The sequence below is a fragment of the Plecotus auritus genome, assembly GCF_963455305.1.
Source record: "Plecotus auritus genome assembly, chromosome: 2".
NCBI classification, from domain to species: Eukaryota; Metazoa; Chordata; class Mammalia; order Chiroptera; family Vespertilionidae; genus Plecotus; species Plecotus auritus.
In genome coordinates, this window is record NC_137771.1 from 199840678 (window position 1) to 199860688 (window position 20011).

General features: G+C 36.9%; 1 protein-coding gene across 4 annotated transcripts in view; it reads left to right on the forward strand.

The window, feature by feature from the left end:
- Window positions 1-20011, forward strand: part of ZBBX (zinc finger B-box domain containing) — a 123857-nt gene that overhangs the window by 21664 nt on the left and 82182 nt on the right. For 3 of the 4 annotated variants that reach the window (XM_080655203.1, XM_080655202.1, XM_080655205.1), the window contains exons 5-7: window positions 6350-6398; window positions 7510-7619; window positions 11060-11155. In XM_080655203.1, the coding sequence (XP_080511329.1) occupies window positions 6350-6398; window positions 7510-7619; window positions 11060-11155 (255 nt within the window). The remainder of the gene's footprint in view (window positions 1-6349; window positions 6399-7509; window positions 7620-11059; window positions 11156-20011) is intronic. The other variant, XM_080655204.1, reaches the window with a different exon arrangement.

Genomic DNA, 20011 nt, shown 5'->3' on the forward strand with positions numbered 1-20011 from the left:
AACTACTTACAGGTTTCCCAGCTATAGAATTACTTTATCTTTACTATCCTATATAATAAAAGGGTAATATGCAAATAGGCCAAACGGAGGAACGACTGGTCGCTCTGATGCGCACTGACCACCAGGGGGCAGATGCTCAATGCAGGAGCTGCCCCCAACCTGCAGGCCCTGATCGCCCAATCGCGGGGCTGGCGAGCTGGCGGGAATGGCCAACCTCTCAGTCCCTTCCCCCAGCCAGCAGGCTCCTATTGCCTGATGGCGAAAGGGGAACTGGCGGCGTGGGTGGCAGAGGACATGGGAGGTGCCAGACCAAGGCTCCCACCCTACCAGTCTCCCCACACACAGAGGGCGACCAGCGACAGGGGGCGGGGCCAGTGAGTGGGTGGGAATGGCCAACCTTTCGGTCCTTCCCCCCGTCCGGATGGCATTCTTTCCCATAGCCCAGACAGACACAGGCCTGCTCCCTGAGGGGGAGGGAGGAGCCATCAGCAAGGTAGCAGGCATTGGTTAGGTGGGTGGTTGAGAAGCCTGTCTCCTGATGCTGCTGAAGTCTAACCTTTTCAGAATTCCATGTTCTCTGCTTAAAGCACCTGATCTTACCCTCCTCAGTGGTGATGCGACCTGAAATCTAATTAGACCTTTTTGTGGGATGGGTTGTCGTGACCCAGGACCCTGCAAGTAGAATCCTCCAGCGAATAAATGCAGTGAATGTTCAGGCATGCCTAGAATGGCCTTGATAGTGCCACCAGCCCCCTGGAACTCTCTTGGTCTCTTCGGTATTGGGCCCACACCCCATCCCTTACCATGAAAGAAATTCCACACAAAAGCACCTCCCGTGAATGGGCCTCCACCGGGGGATCACAGCCTCCTGCACGGGCTTGAAGTATATCCTGGGCTGGACCCACCTTGGGTGCAAGATGGTGAACGGGGAACCTGGGGTGGGTGGCGGTGCGGGGCGGGGCTGGCTGCTGGAAGCCCAGGAAGATGGCCCTGATCACAGGCCAGGCCTAGGGACCATACCTGCACATGAATTTCGTGCACTGGGCCTCTAGTGTATTATAAAATAACATTGCATTATATGCATGATTAAAGCCAGATGAGTGCCTTTCTATAAAGAAAACTGTTTTGCTTTTGAATTCTTTAGTACAAGATCCATGACTTTGTGAGTTTTAACTTATATAGCTTTTATTTTTATATACCTGTCATTAAACTTTCATTGGGCAGTTGACATCTATAAACATTTTGCTTGGTGCTTCTTAACTTTTTGGCTTTGAAAAAGCATTTTATATTACTGAAATATCTTTCTTTAATTTTTGGATTAAAAGTTTTATAATCCACCTTCCATTTTTTATTATCTTTCTGAGATATAGTGTTCCATGTTTTAATGCTATTGTAAATATAATGTCTTAAAATGATGACTGTGATTCTTATCTAATTCATTCTTTAGTATTTATTTTTAAAATACATTTTATTGATTTCAGAGAGGAAGGAAGAGGGAGAGAGAGATAGAAACATCAATGATGAAAGAGAATCATTGATTGGTTACCTCCTGCATGCCCCCTACTGGGAGTGAGCCTGAAACCGGACATGTGCCCTGACCAGAAATCAAACTGTGACCTCCTGGTTCATAGGTCAATGCTCAACCACTGAGTCACACCAGCCAGGCTATTCTTTAGTATTTATTAAGTGCCTTCTTTGTCATGTAGTGAATTATCCTTGTTCTCTAGGAGATCCTCATCGAATGTGGAAGACAATGTAAAATATTTATAGAAAACATCAGTATGTAATTTTTGTCATAACTATTTAGTGTATGAGACATCTGTGCTTGAAAAATAATAGTTTAGTTCTGCAAATATTTGAAAGTCTACTAGATGTGTTTGTAAGAAAACAGTGATGAATAAGTCATAATGCTAGTGCCCATAATCTTCATAATTGAGTCAAATGATGAAAGCATGGAGAGTTGGGTGCTATAGAAGGTGGGTATCCTAGAATAAGGTGAGCTAGGACAGGAGGGAAGACCTTAAATAACAGACTCAGGCTTCCTGATTTTTTTTTATTGGATGAATGGAATTCCCTGACAGCTTTGGAGCAGGAGGATAGCAAGATTAAGGTGATGCTTAATGATGGTTGATTTTGTTCAAATATCCAGTGTATTTTAAGTTTATAAATATAGAGCAAATTATATCCAAACTGTTTTGATCATGCATTACATTAATAAAGAATATATTTTGAGCACAACTTTGTGCCGATGAACTCTTTATTTATAAATAGAATTCAATTACATATATGTATATATGTGCATATATGTATATAAACATATATATATATATATACTTGTTTACTAATATATCATGTGAATTGTAAAGCAAAATATGGATATTAATCAAGGATAATATGAAAATAAATAGATGTTTCTTTGGTATTCTCTGCTCTTTTCCTGAGCTCCCTCAGACATGTATACATGCTACTTTGGAGGCCAGTGGTATAGAGGCAGAGAGATCTTTAAAAGAATCTAGAGATTCTGATGAGAAGAGTCTAACTTAAAATATAGCAGAAGAATTACAAAGGATATATGGAACTAAAAAAGCAGTGAGAAAGGAAAGGAAGAAATCAAATGTATAATTGATATTGCAGCCTGGGTTGGCTAGGAGATAGAATAAAGAAAGAAGTTAGAAAAAGAGTTCTGGGATATTGATTTAGACCTTCTTTCTCTCCCTCTCTCTCTTCCTTCCTTCCTTTCCCCCAGCTTTATTGAGGTATAATGACAAAATTGTAACATATTTAAAGTGTTCAATATGATTATTCAATATACATATATATTGTAAAAGTACCCCCTACTGTGCTGAATTAATTAATAATCTATCACCTCACATCTCTCTCTCTCTCTCTCTCTCTCTCTCTCTCTCTTCTTTCTCTCTCTCTCTTTTGGTCAGAACATTAAAGTTCAACCCTTTCAACAAATTTCAGAGATTTAGAGTTTTTATTGGATATAGGATATTTTTTCCATTGATTTTTACAAAATATATTTTATTGATTTTTTACATAGAGGAAGGGAGAGGAATAGAGAGTTAGAAACACTGATGAGAGAGAAACATCAATCAGATGCCTCCTGCACACACCCTACTGGGGATGTGCCCGCATCCAAGGTACATGCCCTTGACCAGAATTGAACCTGGGACCTTTCAGTCCGCAGGTCGATGCTCTATCCACTGAGCCAAACCAGTTAGGGCTCCATTGATTTTTAGAGAGAGCAGAAGGGACCGGGAAAGACACACAGAGAGAGAAACATTGATGTGAGAGAGAGACATTGATTGGTTGCTTCCCACATATGTCCCAACTAGGGCTTGACCAGAATCAAACCCTTGACCTTTCAGTCCATGGGCTGACACTCCCAGGCATCCTCAAATTACGGCCCGCGGGCCACATGCGGCCCGCCGAGGACATTTATCCGGCCCGCCGGGTGCCGCTGCCTGTCCTGCTTAGCAGCCGACTCGTCCTGGGCCCACAGTACACATAGGAATTTGTTCATAGTTTTTTTTTTTAAACTATAGTCTGGCCCTCCAACGGTTTGAGGGACAGTGAACTGGCCCCCTGTTTAAAAAGTTTGAGGACCCCTGCAACACTGAGCAAAACTGGCTAGGGCAGGGGTTGGCAAACTCATTAGTCAACAGAGCCAAATATCAACAGTACAACGATTGAAATTTCTTTTGAGAGCCAAATTTTTTAAACTTCTTCTAACGCCACTTCTTCAAAATAGACTGGCCCAGGCCGTGGTATTTTGTGGAAGAGCCACACTCAAGGGGCCAAAGAGCCGCATGTGGCTTGCGAGCTGCAGTTTACCGACCACTGGGCTAAGGCAAGATTTAGAGTCTTTATTTGAATTCTCATGTGTTCGTAGAAGCTGAGAGACTAAATGTGGTTCCTAAGAATCTATAAAAAGGAAAACAAAGATATAAAGGATAAAGCTCAGGAAGGGCAGGTGTGAAGGGTAAAGCTCAAAGTATATGGAGACAAAGGGAACTTTAATATTTACTCACTATCTGTATTACACCAGTCAACAGTTTAGCTGTTTTGTCTGTTTTAGCTCATTAAGTGCTTATATCACTCTTAACAGGCAGCGGTTATTTTTCTAGTTCCACAGATGAAGTAATTTAACATCAAATAAGTAACTTGCTCAAGGTCAAGCATCAGGGCCAGGATTTGAAAGGCAGGCTTTCAGGCTGGCTCTGAGATAATGCGCCAGCTCTGCAGTGAAGGGAGCCTGAGAAGAGAAAGAATGGTGGGAGTAGAATCAAAATAATGTGGTTTCATCGAAGGGGAAAGTGAAGGAGGGTGTTTTTGGAAAATATGGAGAAGTCAACCCTGTCTGATACATTGTGTAGTGGAAAAGTTTTGAGTCTAGTTTTAGACCAGTGTTTCTCCACAGGGGGCAATCCCCTCCCCCAGAAGACACTGGCAATGTTTGGAGACATTTGATTTCACCAATGAGAGTTTTTTGTTTGTTTGTTTGTTTGTTTTGCTAATGGTATGTAATGGCTCCAGGCCAGGAGTGCTGCTATACACCTTACAGTACATTGGACAGCTCTCATAGCAAAGAATTATCTTAGCCAACGTCAAGAAGCCCTGCTTAGACTAAATTCCTCACTCATTTCATTAGCGTTGTGATTTTCAGGCAAGTCATTTGACCTTTCTGAGATTTTGTCACTATGTTTGTAAACATGAATAATGATACTTGTTAATTACTTCACAGAGTCTTTAGCAATGTGTGAGATTCTAGGTGTGAAACCAATTGTAACTTCAACTGAAAATCACATTAAAATGTCTATTTATGGGGAATGAGAATTTCTAGAAACACGGAATTCGGTTTGATGATGGGGTCATTATTAGATGTAGAGATGAGTCAGTTTGTATTTGCGAGATGGATTCACAAAGTGGAGTAAAGATTAAAGATGCAAATGAGAGAAGTGCCAGTTTCTGGGGGGTGTAGTCTTTTTTTTCATTTTAATTTCTTTATTGATTGAGGTATTACATATTTGTCCTCATCCCCCCATTACCTTCCCAACCGCCCCACTCATGCCCTCACCCCCCTGTTTTTGGTTGATTTCTCCCCATTACCCCCACCCTCCCCTACCTTCCCTCTGAGGTTTGACAGTCTGATCGATGCTTCCCTGTCTCTGGATCTGCTTTTGTTCATCAATTTATGTTGTTCATGCTGATCATGTTACAATTCAGCCATATCATTAAGGTAGAAATATTGGAAACTTTGCTTATAAAAATGAGATTAATTTATCTGTAACTTTTGTAATATTACAAGTTTAAAAATAAAAGTTTGATTCATAAGAATTGATTATTTTAATCCCATTTCCTTTTTTGCTGTGTTTGGTACATAGCATCTGAGTAGCTACTTAAAGAACTTGAACAACAAATGCTTTTTTGAAGCAAAACCACTAGCTTCACTGAGAATAATTAGGCCTAAATTTTCACATGACTGTGGTTGGTATAGCCATCGACATAGAGGCAACCGTTGTTCCCATATTCTCATGTACAAATTGGGCAATTGAGTGTGCAAATTGCAAATTGAAAAGTAGGCATGAACTGACAGTGTCTGTGTAACTGTGCACGCTCCTCCATATTTATCTGTGTACTTCAAATGTTGGTTTTAATGACCAAGCCAAGTATGTGCAATTGGTCAATCTGTTTTATATATTTAAATCTTAAGATCCCAGCATTTTAAGTGAATATTCGTCTTAAATACCTAGCAGTGAGTCTTATTTACCCTTTTTTTTTCTACAATTGGGAAAGTCAAGGATCACAAATAATATATTTGGAGGTTAAGTCTATGATGCTTAAATATGTGGTTCCCTAAATTGGTCAAATAAGATAATAATATTGGCTCCTACAGGATATAAGCAGAGTAGCTCAGTCATAATTTAGTTCAGATCCAGTCTATGCAAATATTAGACTTTGTGTCTTTCACAAAGATCAGAGCTAGAAAAGCCTTTGTAATATTTGAATAGCAGGGCTTTCCTAAAATCATTTGATGATATCTAATGATATTTGTTTAACATAAGACAATTTAGTCTCATTAATAATTTATGGTGTTTTAAAAGACTGTTTTTATATATTTCTGAAATTTATTTTCTTTTTTATAAATTTTTATTAACTTAATTACAAGTTCTACTTATGCTTTAATGAGGATCTATTAATTTTATATTATTCTTTCAAAACATTTGTTTTGTTCAAGATGCACCAAAATTTTATAACTTTCGGGTATTTTTGTTAATGACTTAAACTTTCTTTGAATAAGAGAATGTATACCTAACAGATAGTATCTATTTCATTAATATAGCCTTTTCCTGGAAAAGTGAGATTAAAATTACTGAAGGAGAATCTTCAAGGTAAACAGTTTACCATTGTATTATTAGTTGCTACAGATATAATTTCTTTTACATTTGAATTACATAGAAAATTAAAGTGCTAAAATTGTTTTATGCAATATAAAGATTCCACACCCCCAAATGATGACTCTTTACCTTTGATACTCAAAATACATTTTACTTATGTTTGTTTGTAGTGGCGGAGGGGGGGGTTATTTTATTTACAAAGGATATCAAATTAGAATATGATTATAATATAGCATTTTTTATACTGAGGACTTTCATAGCACTAGTCCTTAAAGTTTATTAATGTAATCTTTTAACTAGGATAATAATTTGGCAGTAGAAATTATAAATTTAAAATGTATTCTAGGAAATTAAGGGAATATTGAAAAATTCATTTATATTTTAATATATTTTGACAACAAAAACCTAAATCAATATTGAATATATAATAATTCCAAATGAAATAAGACTTTTTAATAGAGGACAAACACATTTGATTTGAATGGCTAAGGTGATTTGGCAGAACAAGTTCTAGAAATGTATAACATTTAGTATAGAAGAAGTTTTGTGTGGGCTTCAGTTTGATCTGGAGATGTGACAGAATGCCACAGGTATTCTATCAAGAGCATAGTTTTTTTATGTGTGTTTTGTGTGTGTGTGTGTGTGTGTGTGTGTGTGTGTGTGTGTGTTTTAAAAATATATATATTTTAAAACGCCCCACACTGGGATTAAGCCTGCAACCCAGGCATGTGCCCTGACCTGGAATTGAACCGTGACCTCCTGGTTCATAGGTCGACACTCAACCACTGAGCCACACCGGTCAGGCAAGAACATAGTTTTTAACACTTATTACGTTCTATAATTTTACAGGCCCAGTTTAAGTGAATTTTAAGCAGAGAGCATATGGGTGAATATGTGTGGCCCTAAGGTCATAGGAAGGGGACTGTGGGATCTTCAGCCTACTGGGAAGATTAGGCTTGGCTACATGCCATTCTTATTGGTCAACTAGTATTTAAACATTATTTGGTAATTTAGAAATATGCATAGTTTCATTAATTACTTGATCAATCGGAAATCTAAACATCATATTACAAAGTGATTAGTCTGACTTTTTTTTTTCTTCCAGAGCCAGTGAGACAAGCTTTTAATTATCAAATGGCAAATTTTTCTGAAAGAGAAAAACCCAAGATAAGAGGGAAGGTTTGTGGGCAGTGTGAGAACAAAGCTGCTCTGCTCGTACGTACACTATACTGAGATACCGGAATAGAACTTACACGTGGTCTCAGATACTTTCCCAACTTGCCCTGCTCTGGTAGCAACATACTTTTCCTCTGTGACTCTTACTGTGAAGTGTGCACGCTGTACACCTTAGGATGAAGTGTGCCTGCTGCTGGGGAAGGCCAACATGGCACTGAGACGCCTCCTCTCGCTTCAGGGTGAGGCACTACTTGAGCTTGCCCTCTCTGCCTTGGTTCATGCCTATCAGCACACACACATGCTACAATATTTTCCACCTACAACCCAAACCAAAACTGCAGCAGACATTCTCCTTTGACCCCCACATCTCCCTCTGTTCCCCTTTTGGTAACACTTGAAGAGTCTGTTATACTTGCTGTCACCATATTCTCTCCTCTCATTCTCTCTCTCTCTCTTTTAATTGAGGTATATTTTACTTACTGTGAAGTGGAAAGATCTTACTAGTAAATGTATAACTAGATGCCTTTCTAGAAATGTCTGCACTCCCAGCAAGATAACAGAAGACCCCCGCAAGTTTCCTTGTATCTTTTCCAATTCATCCCCACTGCAAAGGCAACCACTGTTGTGATTTTTAGCTCCTTATACGTAGTAGTACCTATTCTTGAACTTCATGTAAATGGAATTATAAGGTATATACACAGGGGTGGGCTTACAGGTGTGAGTAAACGAAACACAGAGTTTATTCTTTTTTTAAATATATTTTATTGATATTTCACAGAGAGGAAGGGAGAGGGATAGAGAGCTAGAAACATCGATGAGAGAGAAACATCGATCAGCTGCCTCCTGCACACCTCCCACTGGGGATGTGCCCGCAACTAAGGTACATGCCCTTGACCGGAATCGAACCCGGGACCTTTCAGTCCGCAGGCCGACGCTCTATCCACTGAGCCAAACCGGTTTCAGCAATTCTTGTATTATTTATTTATTTATTTATTTGTTTATTTATTTATTTATTTATTATTAACCTACTTTTGCCCACCCCTGTGTGTGTGTGTGTATGTGTGTGTGTGTGTGTGTGTATATATATATATATATATATATATATATATATATATATATATGTATGTGTGTGTGTATATATATATATATATATATATATATATATATATATATATAGTTTTTCTGTTTGTGTAAGTTTTGCTGCATGTGGAGATTCATTCACGTTACATTTATCAGTAGTTTGTTCATTTGTATTACTGACTAGTATTCATAGCATAGATACACCAAGATTTATTTGTTTGTTCACGTGTTGAATGACATTTGGGTTGTTTCTGTTTTTCCCTATTATGTTTATGGCTGCTGTGTACATTTATGTGCAAGTCTTCCTCCCTTCCCCCAATGACATTTATTCTTTCTTCCCTTAAAAGTTCTAAAGCGAACTTTAAAAAAAAGTTCAAAAAGTAATGCTTTCTAACAGCTCTCTAACTTTTCATTGGTGTCAATTTCATGAACTTTAAAAAAAGTATTGTAAAATACATCATAATTTAAAGTTCCCATCTTAGCCATTTTAAATGCTCAGTTCAGTGGCATTAAGTGTTCACATTGTCTGAACATGCAGACATTTATAAAAATATTGGCTTTTATTTGATTGCAGATTTTATCATTTTTTAAAATAAATGATTAGTATTGCAACTAATGATAAAAGTTGACTTACTGATTAGTAATGTGGGCTGTGCCTAAAAGCTTAAGCTTTGAGCCAGAATGTGGGGTTGAAATTCTGGCTCTATTAACTATACTACTTGACAAATTCTTAATCATTGTGTTCTTAATCACCTTCACAATGGAGATACAATGGTCATTATCACTTTATAGGGTTGTTGTGAGGATTAAATGAGATGAAACATGTGAAGCCCTTAGAACAGTGAGTAAATGCTCACTAAACATTGTGAATATTGTTCTTTGATTCTAGCCTTCCTTTTTAGTTTTATTATAGTTAAATAATGTTTCTTACTCTTTTAACCTTTTTGTAGTGTTGGCCTAGTCATTTTATATATCTGATAAATCTGTCTACATTATTGTACGTAACTATGTCATCAAATGGGGACTTACCAGTATAATACAATTTAAAAAAATTAATGGACATAAAATGTCTGTTGAATTTTTAATAAGAGCTTAGCCTACTTTTCTATGTTTTATACATTCTAGTGCCTTATTACTCAGTGCATGCAGCTGCTGCATGGTATCAACTGGGAGCTTGTTAGAATACAGCATCTCAGGTGGCATTTCAGAATTCCTGAACCAGAGTCTGCAATGCAACAAAATCCCAGGTGATCCATGTCCCTGTTAGAGTTTGAGAAACATCACTGTATTTCGGCCCACCATTAACCAGTATAAGGCAGAAGAGCTTGGTCAACCTCTCCCCAATCTGCCCCAAATGCTTTAGGCTTACAGTTCCCTGTAAAGGGAAACAGTAAGGAGGGGGAGAATGCTGGAGGACACCCTAAAGGGGAGGAAATGAAAGAGAGTCAAAGGGAATGTGAGCTCCTTGACAGAGACTTTCTGGCACCATCTTGTCATAATTGCTTATTTGCTCTACCAGTGGTTCTTAACCTGGGCCAGCTCAAGGAAATGAGGGATTTTAGCCATTCTCACTGCTTTTTGTCGTAGTGGTAAGAGTGTTGAAATGACTGTACAACTGCACGGTGGTACTTTCACTTGCAGTAAAAATTCCATTTTCTTTTCTCTTAACTTTCAGTCTTGCTTGGTACCATTATAGATACAAGTACATCACATTTTTCAGTTTATCCCTAAACTTAAAAATTATGCTTTAACACGTAAAGAATTTGGAAGATAAAGGTATACTTGTCCATAATCATTTCACCAGTCATAAACATTGCTGACATTTTTGTGGCAGTTTTATCCATATTTAAAAAAAAATAATTTCGTTTGGGGAATCTTCTAAAAATACTTTTTAAAACCATATTTTGAGAAGCATCAGTGAAACCGTACATTCAAGGAAGTGTGTGGGGCCTTTTAGAGGCAAATTGTATGCATACAATTTGAAACTAAGTGTACCCTGTTAATCCATACAGAGAGATAAAAAAGCTAACATTGGAGTAGTCTTGACCCAGAGACAGTGCTGTGTAGTTTTTACCCGGTCAAGAAGTTTGACCTGATGCTGCCTATTGTTTTATGATTTATCAAAAAATGTTACATACATACTTTCATCTAACACACATATAAGACATTCTAGCTAGTATAGTTATTTTGATATGAGAGTCATTTGTTTACAAATTAGTTTTTCTGAGTTAAATCTTACCTGGGACAAATGGTTGTCCCAGTTTCCTCGGACTTCACTATAGGTATGTGATGGAAGAAATAGATATAATAGCAATAGCATCTTTACACAGACATCTTATCAAAGTCATATTATAAGATTGTGTTTTTTCTTTTGTTTTTTAAATTAAATATCTTTTAAGGTATGTCTTGAATGTGGAGAAGATTACTGTTCAGGATGCTTTGCTAAAATTCACCAGAAGGGGGCACTGAAGTTCCATAGAACAACTCTTTTGCAGGTATGACTTTAAAATGCTTTACTGGTAGTGTATTTATAGAACATTTCAACACAAAGACATTTAAAACATGCTTAATTATCGAAAATTTAGGATGATTTACACTAATTTCTAAAATTCTATTAGGTACAGACAGTCTTTACATACTTAAAATTATTTTACTGAACACTAATCTGAATTCTATTTTGCTATTTAAACTGTGTTTTAATATAGTTCCTAAAACACTTAGCTTGATTAGAATTTTTATATTATGCATTCTATCTGTGAATTTGACATTTAAAAATTAGACCATATTTTTAACTATTGTTTTAATTGAATACATGATCTAAGTATTATTTCTATCTAATTTATGTTTGACGTTTTATGTTTAGTTTAAAAATTATTATTTTATTTGTCCTCATTATTATGTAAATAAGCTTATCTCTCAGGTTTCCCCCTACATATTAGTACCTTTTATTTATCTTCATATATTCATTGTTTTTTGAAATGCCTAACTCAAACCATGTGAGCTGGTCTTAAAATTCTAATATTTGAGCAACAAATATGGTTAAATGTAGATATAATATTATAGCATTTACTAGAGGCCTGATGCATGAAATTTGTGCAAGGAGCTCCACCCTCGCAGCCTCAGGGGATTGCCTTGGCCCTCGTAGCCCAGCTTCGTCTGGAAGGTCGTCAGGAAGGATGTCTAGAAGGTCGTTTGGCTGTCTGGTCTAATTAGCATAATATGCTTTTATTATTATAGATGTTTAATGATGCCTTGATTTGTCATGACTTTCATTCCGTTGACAACAAATATTCATTGAGTACCTTTAGGAAGCAGTGTCTGTGGTAGGCAGTGACCTTGCACAGATGAATATCAATCACTAGGATACTGTGCTTGGACCTGGAGATAAAACTGAGAACCAAGGAACTTGTGTAATGCCTTTCCTTAGAGGCAAAGGGATGGGGATGTTTGGATCTATATTTTGAAAGATCACTGGTAGATTTAAATCTTTACATTTAAAAAATATATATTTTTATTGATTTCAGAGAGGAAGAGAGAGGGAGAGAGAGATAGAAACATCAATGGTGAGAATCATTGATCAGATGCCTCCTGCATGATCCCTATTGGGGATGGAGCCCACAACCCGGGCATGTGCCCTCACTGGGACTTGAACCATGACCTCCTGGTTCATAGGTCAATGCTCAATCACTGAGCCATGCCAGCTGGGCTTTTCATGTTACTTGGATATAAATATTGGTAGCTCTAAAGACCCGAGTCATGGTAGCTCTAAAGATCCAAGTCATGATAACTATAAAACCTAAAATTGATCTTACTCATATTAATATTTATCAACATCACTTACTTTCAAATGGCTACTCAATGTTTGGATCATCCTGGTAGAAATGCAGAAATGATGGAGGGAACAGGACAAAGAAACAAAAACAAACAAACCCAACTCCCTGCTATTCTCGCCCCTCAGGATGGTGCAATTGAACTGTCATAAGAAATAAGAGTTGTTATATACAAAAGTGAGTATAATTGCTAACATGGAACTAGTATATAATTTAACTAAAGACACTCCCCTTTAAGGGGAAAAAGTATAATTACCCCACTGTGCATTTATGTTAGGAATTTTCCATTCAATGATTTATTCAGCACATTGTTTGAGATATTACTCAGTGAGTGTAGTTACTGCTGGTATAGAAGATATAGAGAGAAAAGAGACATGGTTTCTCCCTCAACTTCAGGATCTGACACTCCCGATTTAAGTCTAATTCTCTTCTCTCTTTCTCTCACTCCCTTTCCCCCATCTCTCTCTCTCTCTCTCTCTCTCTCTCTCTCTCTCTCTCTCTCTTTCACACACACACACACACACACACACACACACACACACACACACACACACGGGGAGAGGGAGGAGGAAGGAGAGGGAATACACATTTCAATAAATTTTAACCTTTGTAAATAAGTCTCTGCCAAGTAAAATGCACGAGGGAAATTACTAAATTATCCTGCTTTTCTCTCCTTGTTTTCATCCTCTCTCCTGTCTTTCTCTGTGTGTTAAGGGTCCTGATGGCCTTGTGCCTTGGCCTGATGACCATGGCTCAGCGATGAGTGGATATCTCTTTCTGTTTATCAGTTGTTATTAACCAGTCATAGAGTGTTTTTGTTTTTTTGCCCTCTTGGTACTATCAAAGTCATAAGAGATTTTTTATTGAGTGCTGAATTCATACCTAATCTGAGAAGTTAGGGTGGACGTTTTAAGGGATTAAGCAAAGAAAAAAAAGAAAGACCCAAAGACAGACAACAGTATGGTGATTGCCAGAGGGATAGGGGGATGGGGGGAAGTACAGAAAGGTAAAGGGGGGAAAATGGTGATGGAAGAATACTTGAGTTGGGGTGGTAAACACACTCTACAAGATACTGATGGTGTATTGTAAAATTGTATACCTGAAACCTGTATAATTTTATTAACCAATGTCGCCCCAATAAATTCAATTTTTTAAAAAAGTAGAAACAAAAACAAAATAACAAGTGTTGGTGAGGATGTGAAGAAATTTGGTGGGAAAGTATTTGATTCTCTAACAACTATGCTGTACACCTGAAACTAATCAAAATAATATTGAATGTAAACTGGCATTGGAAATTAAAATAAAAAACGGTGTAGCCATTATGGAAAACAATATGGCAGTTCCTCAAAAAATAAAAATAAAATTACTATGTGAGGGGAAAAAAAGCATTAATATATAAAAAGCAAGCATTCTTGGCTAATGGCTGCTATACTTTATCTTTTTAACCTAGTTATTATAAAGCATAGCCAAATTTGAGTATTGTAAATCATTTGACCCCCATCTTCTAGCCCAGTGAGTCTGTATGAAGTTCACCATCAGTAAGTACCATTTTGTTCTGTCATATCTTGTTTTACTTAACAAGAAAAATCCCTGAAAAACTGAAAGCAAACTATTTCCATTTCCATATTGACTAACATGATATTTTCACAGGGCCTTTCTTCTGACTTATGATTGATTTAGACTTGGCAGTGAGCTTGACACAAGTTTATTTTTACCTCTCAGACTGTTAAATAATTACTTATCTGAAAAATAAAGTGTAAATGTGTACCGGGAATTACTAAGGATGAAAATTCTACTTCTATATTTAGAATGATTTTCAACACTAATGGTTTAAAAAAGATGATTGTAGTGGGTGAGCCTCACATTAATTAAAAAAAATAGGTCTTAATATAGCAGGAATTTCTATTTCCTTTAAACAACATACAATCAAACAGAAGAGACAAGGTTAATCAGAGATAATGGAAGATAGGAGAAAAACAAACAAAAGGCATTTTAATGTGAAGTATGACATACACAAAGGGAGGTTGGATTAAACAAATCATTAATATATTCTGGTATGTATATTTTCTTAATTGGAATGGAGATTTCCTTAAATGGAAAGGAGAGATCTTAGGAAGTAGAGAGGCGAATAAGAAGAAATAATTGAGGTAGAATTTCTATGTTTTCTGGTGTGAAACCTTTATATTCAGCCTCTTTATATTTTTATCTTCAAATAAAAGTATGCCTATATAAATATGGCTATAAGTGGGAATATATGCTTGCTTGAACATACCTATAGGAAAGTAATTATCAGGAAGAACCTCAGTTATCATCACAGTACAATTTATACTTACTGACTGTATGGTAGAATTTTTTTTCTTTTAGTTGACAATAACCAATATTAGCTTATGGACTCACATTATTATCATTCTGTTGCCATTTAGAATAATATTATATTTTCATTTTATTTCTTTTTTATTTAGGTATAATTTACATAATATATTAGCTTCAGCTGTACAGCATAATAATTTAATAGTTGTATCTATTGCACAATGACCACCACGATAAGTCTAGTTAACATTCGTCATTATACAATTCCAAAAAATATTTTTATTGCAATGAGGACTTTCAAGATCTACTCTCTTAGCAACTTTCAAATAGACAATACAGTACTATTAACTACAGTCACCATGTTGTCCATTACATTGCCATGACTTATTTGTTTTATAAGTGGAAATTTGTATCTTTTGACTCCCATTTTGCCCACTTTGCCCACTCTCCACCCTTGCCTCTGGCGACCACCAGTCAGTGCTCATAATATATATTTTCAAATCATAGCTAGTCATTTTGGATAATATGGTTACTTAATTGGATGATCTTATAGTAGCCCATTTTATTATTTATTTATTTTTAATTTTAAAAAATTCATTCTAGAGAAAGGGAGAGGGAGAGTGTGAGAGAGAAACATTGATGAGTTGCTTCATGCACGAACCTGCAACCTGGGTATGCACCCTGACCAGGATCAAACCTGTAACCTTATAGTGTAGGAGACAATGCTCCAACCAGCTGAGCTACACCAGCCAGGGCTAGTAGCCCATTTTAAATGTTGTGCATACACATATTGTTGATGCTATGGTGTACCCCCAGATCCTCCTCTTTAGGACTGAGACACTCATTCCCTACCTTACTAGAGTGTTGCCTGTGGATGAGCCGTAGTTGAGCCTTTCCCATGAATTATTTTGCTCAAAGGGAATGGCTACTTCCAAGCTTAAACTCCATCTCTGGAGGCAGCCTGTTTTCTGGTCTAATTTCTGGTCTATGTGAGGGTACATTGCCAGCAGCCCACTTGCCTCCATTGTCAACTCTGATGGGCTTTCAAAGCTCCCTGCCTTGGGATTGGCAGTTGCATTGAAGTCAGCTATTCTCTCTATCCAATTCTCCTCCCTTCACTGTCCAGGTGTTCTTCTCAGAGCAGGAAAAGCCATGCAGGCAAAGCTCAGCATTTGTTTCCTGGGGAACATGACATTATGCTATTTAGAGTGAAATTACAGATAATTGTTGCCCTAAATTTAGAGTAATTTAGTGCTGCTATTTTGAAGGTCAATATATAACATCTTTTTCTTTACTTTCCAAATTCTGAATTAAGTAAGAAATAGATATTAGATCCAGAAGGTAGAAATCAAAATATCAATTTTATTATTGATACAATCAAAATTGGTGGTTGTAGCATACAGGTACAGACAAATTCAACTTCCTGGTACTTCCTTAAATTGAACCTTCTTCTGCTTCTTTTTCTCCCATCCGCCCCACCAAATTGTAGACATTTACGTACCTTTGGCAGAGCAGGGCCTAACCAGTAAAACTCCTTAGTGAGGGCCTAGATTGGAACGCATCCCTCTCTGGGCAGGCAGCTGAAAGAACCGAGAAGGGCAGAGGCTCACGTTCTTCTCCCCAAGTCTCACTATAGAAATGGATGGGAAGTAAATGTTCCTTCAAAAAGGAATCATTATAATTCACGTGATTTTAGAATCCAGGTGATGTAAATATACTAAAAATGTATACGTTTGCTATTTGTAACTATTAGTTAATATTACACTTAAGAAAAAATAAAGCATTTAAAATATATATAAACCACTGAGTACTGGCATGTTTTACCTATTTTTTCAAATGGGAATATTGCTTATTTCTTGTGCCACAGGTCTGTGTTCATTGTCCTTCAATATGATTATTACTTTGCACTTTATCAGGGTTTTTTCAAAACTATATTGTTATTAACTAGTCCCTCTTTTATATCTTCTGATAATTTTTTTTTTCCGGAGAAGAAGGGAGAGAAAAAGAGAAATGAAACATCAATGATGAGAATCATTGACCGGCTGCCTCCTGCATGCCCCCTACTGGGGATCAAGCCTGCAACCTGGGCAAGTGCCATGACTGGGAATCGAACCTTGACCTCCTGGCTCATAGGTTAACGCCCAACCACTGAGCCAGTACAGCCAGGCTTTTCTGATAAATTTTAAATTCTGTGAGGGTAGGTACTATTTGTGTCTTGTTCATCACAGTATTTTCAGTGCTTAATATTGTACCTGGCACATATAAATCAATTTTTGAACAAATGAAAACGTGAATAAATCCCTCATGAGATGTTCAAGCTCCTGAAATAATATAAAACTATATTTTAAGTAGCGGTGTATATTTTTTCTCTGAATTTTGAAAACCAAAGATTGGATAATTAAAAGAATTATGATATGTTAAGGTGCTATGTTAGAGGAGTGTTAACAAAAGCCTTTGCTCTTTAGTATGAGAATTTGACCTTTAATTTTCTAGCTCTTTCCCTGGGACACAGATAAAGGTAGTGATATCTACTGTGTTTCTAGACATATGGTAAATATGACTCCTGATTGGTCAGTTGCCTCTACTGGGAGAACCATAATTACTTGGAGTGAGACAGAGCTCCCTGAGTGGGATGAGCTGTACAACTGGCCTGCCTGCTGTGAGGCTCTGGAAGATGTGCAGGAGGTTAACTCCATTGAGAACAGGGTTTCTAAGCGAGATGTATCCCTCAGCTGTCAGAGCTGTGCTTCCGCATGAACTGCTGCTGCCAGAATCCAACCAAAAAGATACTGTCCTGGTGGTAATCGTATTCCTGTTCTTATCGTTCTGAGTACACTGATGCCAAGACTGGTTTGCTGGCAGCCCTGGTAGTCTAAAAGTTTAGTTAATCCAGGCAGACTCCTCGGTGGACATTGCAGTTAAGTCTTTAATTAACCAGAATGTCAAAAACCAGAATGATAGGGTACCCGAAAGATAAGTGAAGAACACTTGTATAGGCATCACTGACAAGATTTAAAAAAAAAAAACAACTTTCTTGATATATAATTTATATACCATACAATTCATTCATTCAAGTTGCACAGCACAATTCAATGGATTTTAGTATATTCACAGATATGTGCAACTCCCAGCACAATTAATTGTTTAGAACATTTTCATCCCCTATATCCCTCTTTCCCAATTCTCTGGCAACCACTAATCTATTTTTGCCATTGTAGGTTAGCTTATTCTGGGCAATTAATGTAAATTGGATCATATAACATATGGTCTTTCATGTCTGGCTTTTTTTTTATACTAAGTATAATATTTTCAGGGTTCATCCATATTGTAGCATGTATCAGTACTTTAGTTCATTGTATGGTTATTCCACATTTTTGTTTATGCATTCATTGTTTGATGCACATTTGCATTCCCACCTTTTGACTATTATGGTAATGTTGCTATGAACATCTGTGTACAGGGTTTTGTGGGGACATGTGTCTTTTTTCTCTTAGTTGTATCTCTACCAGTGGGTACTTTGGTGACTTTCTTTACTTGTTGGAGGAACTGTCCACTGTTTTCCAAAATGACTGCTCCATTTTGAACTTCCACCAGCAGTGTGCGAGATTTCTGCTTTTTCTGTGTCCTAGCGAACACGTGTTCTCTGTCTTTTTGATTCTGGCATCTTTGTGGGCAAAAAGTAGTATCTCTTGATAGTTTTGATTTGCATTTCTCCAATGACTAATGATGCCACACATCTTTTCATTGCTTATTGGCCATCTGTATGTCTTCCTTGGAGAAATGGTGGCAAGAATTTTTGAGTAGACTTAAGTATGGGGCTGTTTATTAGCCCGCACTGCAGTGAAACTCCATGTGTGTGATGATCTTTTAGATACGAGTACTAAGAAAAGCTAGGGGAAGGGAAAAGACCACCTTTGATAGGACTACGGGAAAGGGAGAGTAGGTGTCTGTTACCATCAGTGGAGAGTTGGAACAACATAGTGGTTTAGGGAGCACATCACAGAAGCAAGTGACAGGTACAGTGGAGAGGATAGAGGCAGTGCCAGGGTTTAGTGCAGAGAGGGCCCGAATCAATGTCAAAGGGAAAAGAAGGTGCTTCTGTGAAATTTATGCTGATGGCACCTTTAAGATAAAGCTCATATATGCAAGCTCAGAAACTCCCAGGGTGGTTGTGTGGGTCAGATTCAATGACAGTAAGTGTAAAAGTATTTTACTCATAGCAGGTGCTCCATACATTAGGTTTTATTAGTCAGGATGCATTGCTAGCAGAAATTCAGTCAAGTCTTACACCATCTCAATTTAGAAATTAGAAAATAACGTAATGTTAGCGATAATGAGTCTAAATTACTAATGAAATGGTTACTTTTGGTTTTAGGGTTGTTTTCCAAATTATTATTATATATATATATATATATATATATTAAAAAAAACGCTTTTGTGAAAAAACAGCAACAGTGAAGTAAGGTATTACAGCTCAGTCTGTCAGAGTATATTTAAAAATGCAGACTTTCTCCTTGTCCAAATTGAGAATAATAGAATCTCAATTTTGGAGGGGACTATTCAAATCATTAATCACATGTCTGAACCTTTAATCAATCATATTGCAAACATCCATCATCAATGGAACCTTTATAATTTGCAGGTGCTACTTATGTTATCTTACAGATTTATCATGGAATCTGACAAATTTTAGAGTAGTTTCATTGACTGTATTTTATGTTCGTTGGACTTTATGGGATAAAAACCACCTAATTATGATGTAACAGCATTACTAAATATAAAAATCAAATATGACAAATTATTTATTGTTAGTTTCTTCTGCTCTGCCTAAAAATCTATCATTCAAAGAATTGCATATAAGCATATAAAATCATTTCTTCCTCATGTAGCTCAAATATGAGTAATTGTTGACAGTAGCTAACTTATCTGGATGCATTTTACATGTTATATTAGTCTGAAACATAGTGAATACTTGCTAAAATATTGTATATAATTACATGGCATCAGAAGTGCAAATAGAAAGCAGGTTGCAGGTGTGAATTTCCTGCATTATTTTCTTGTTGCTATTCTGGCTCACTTTTATGATTGCTCTCTAAATAGAAATTGTTAATGTTGTAATAAAAGTTGAAGGCACAATTATTTATACTGAGATTACATTCTGTTTTTTTCTTGATACCAAGAGATTTAAAAATTTTTGACAAATATTACCTT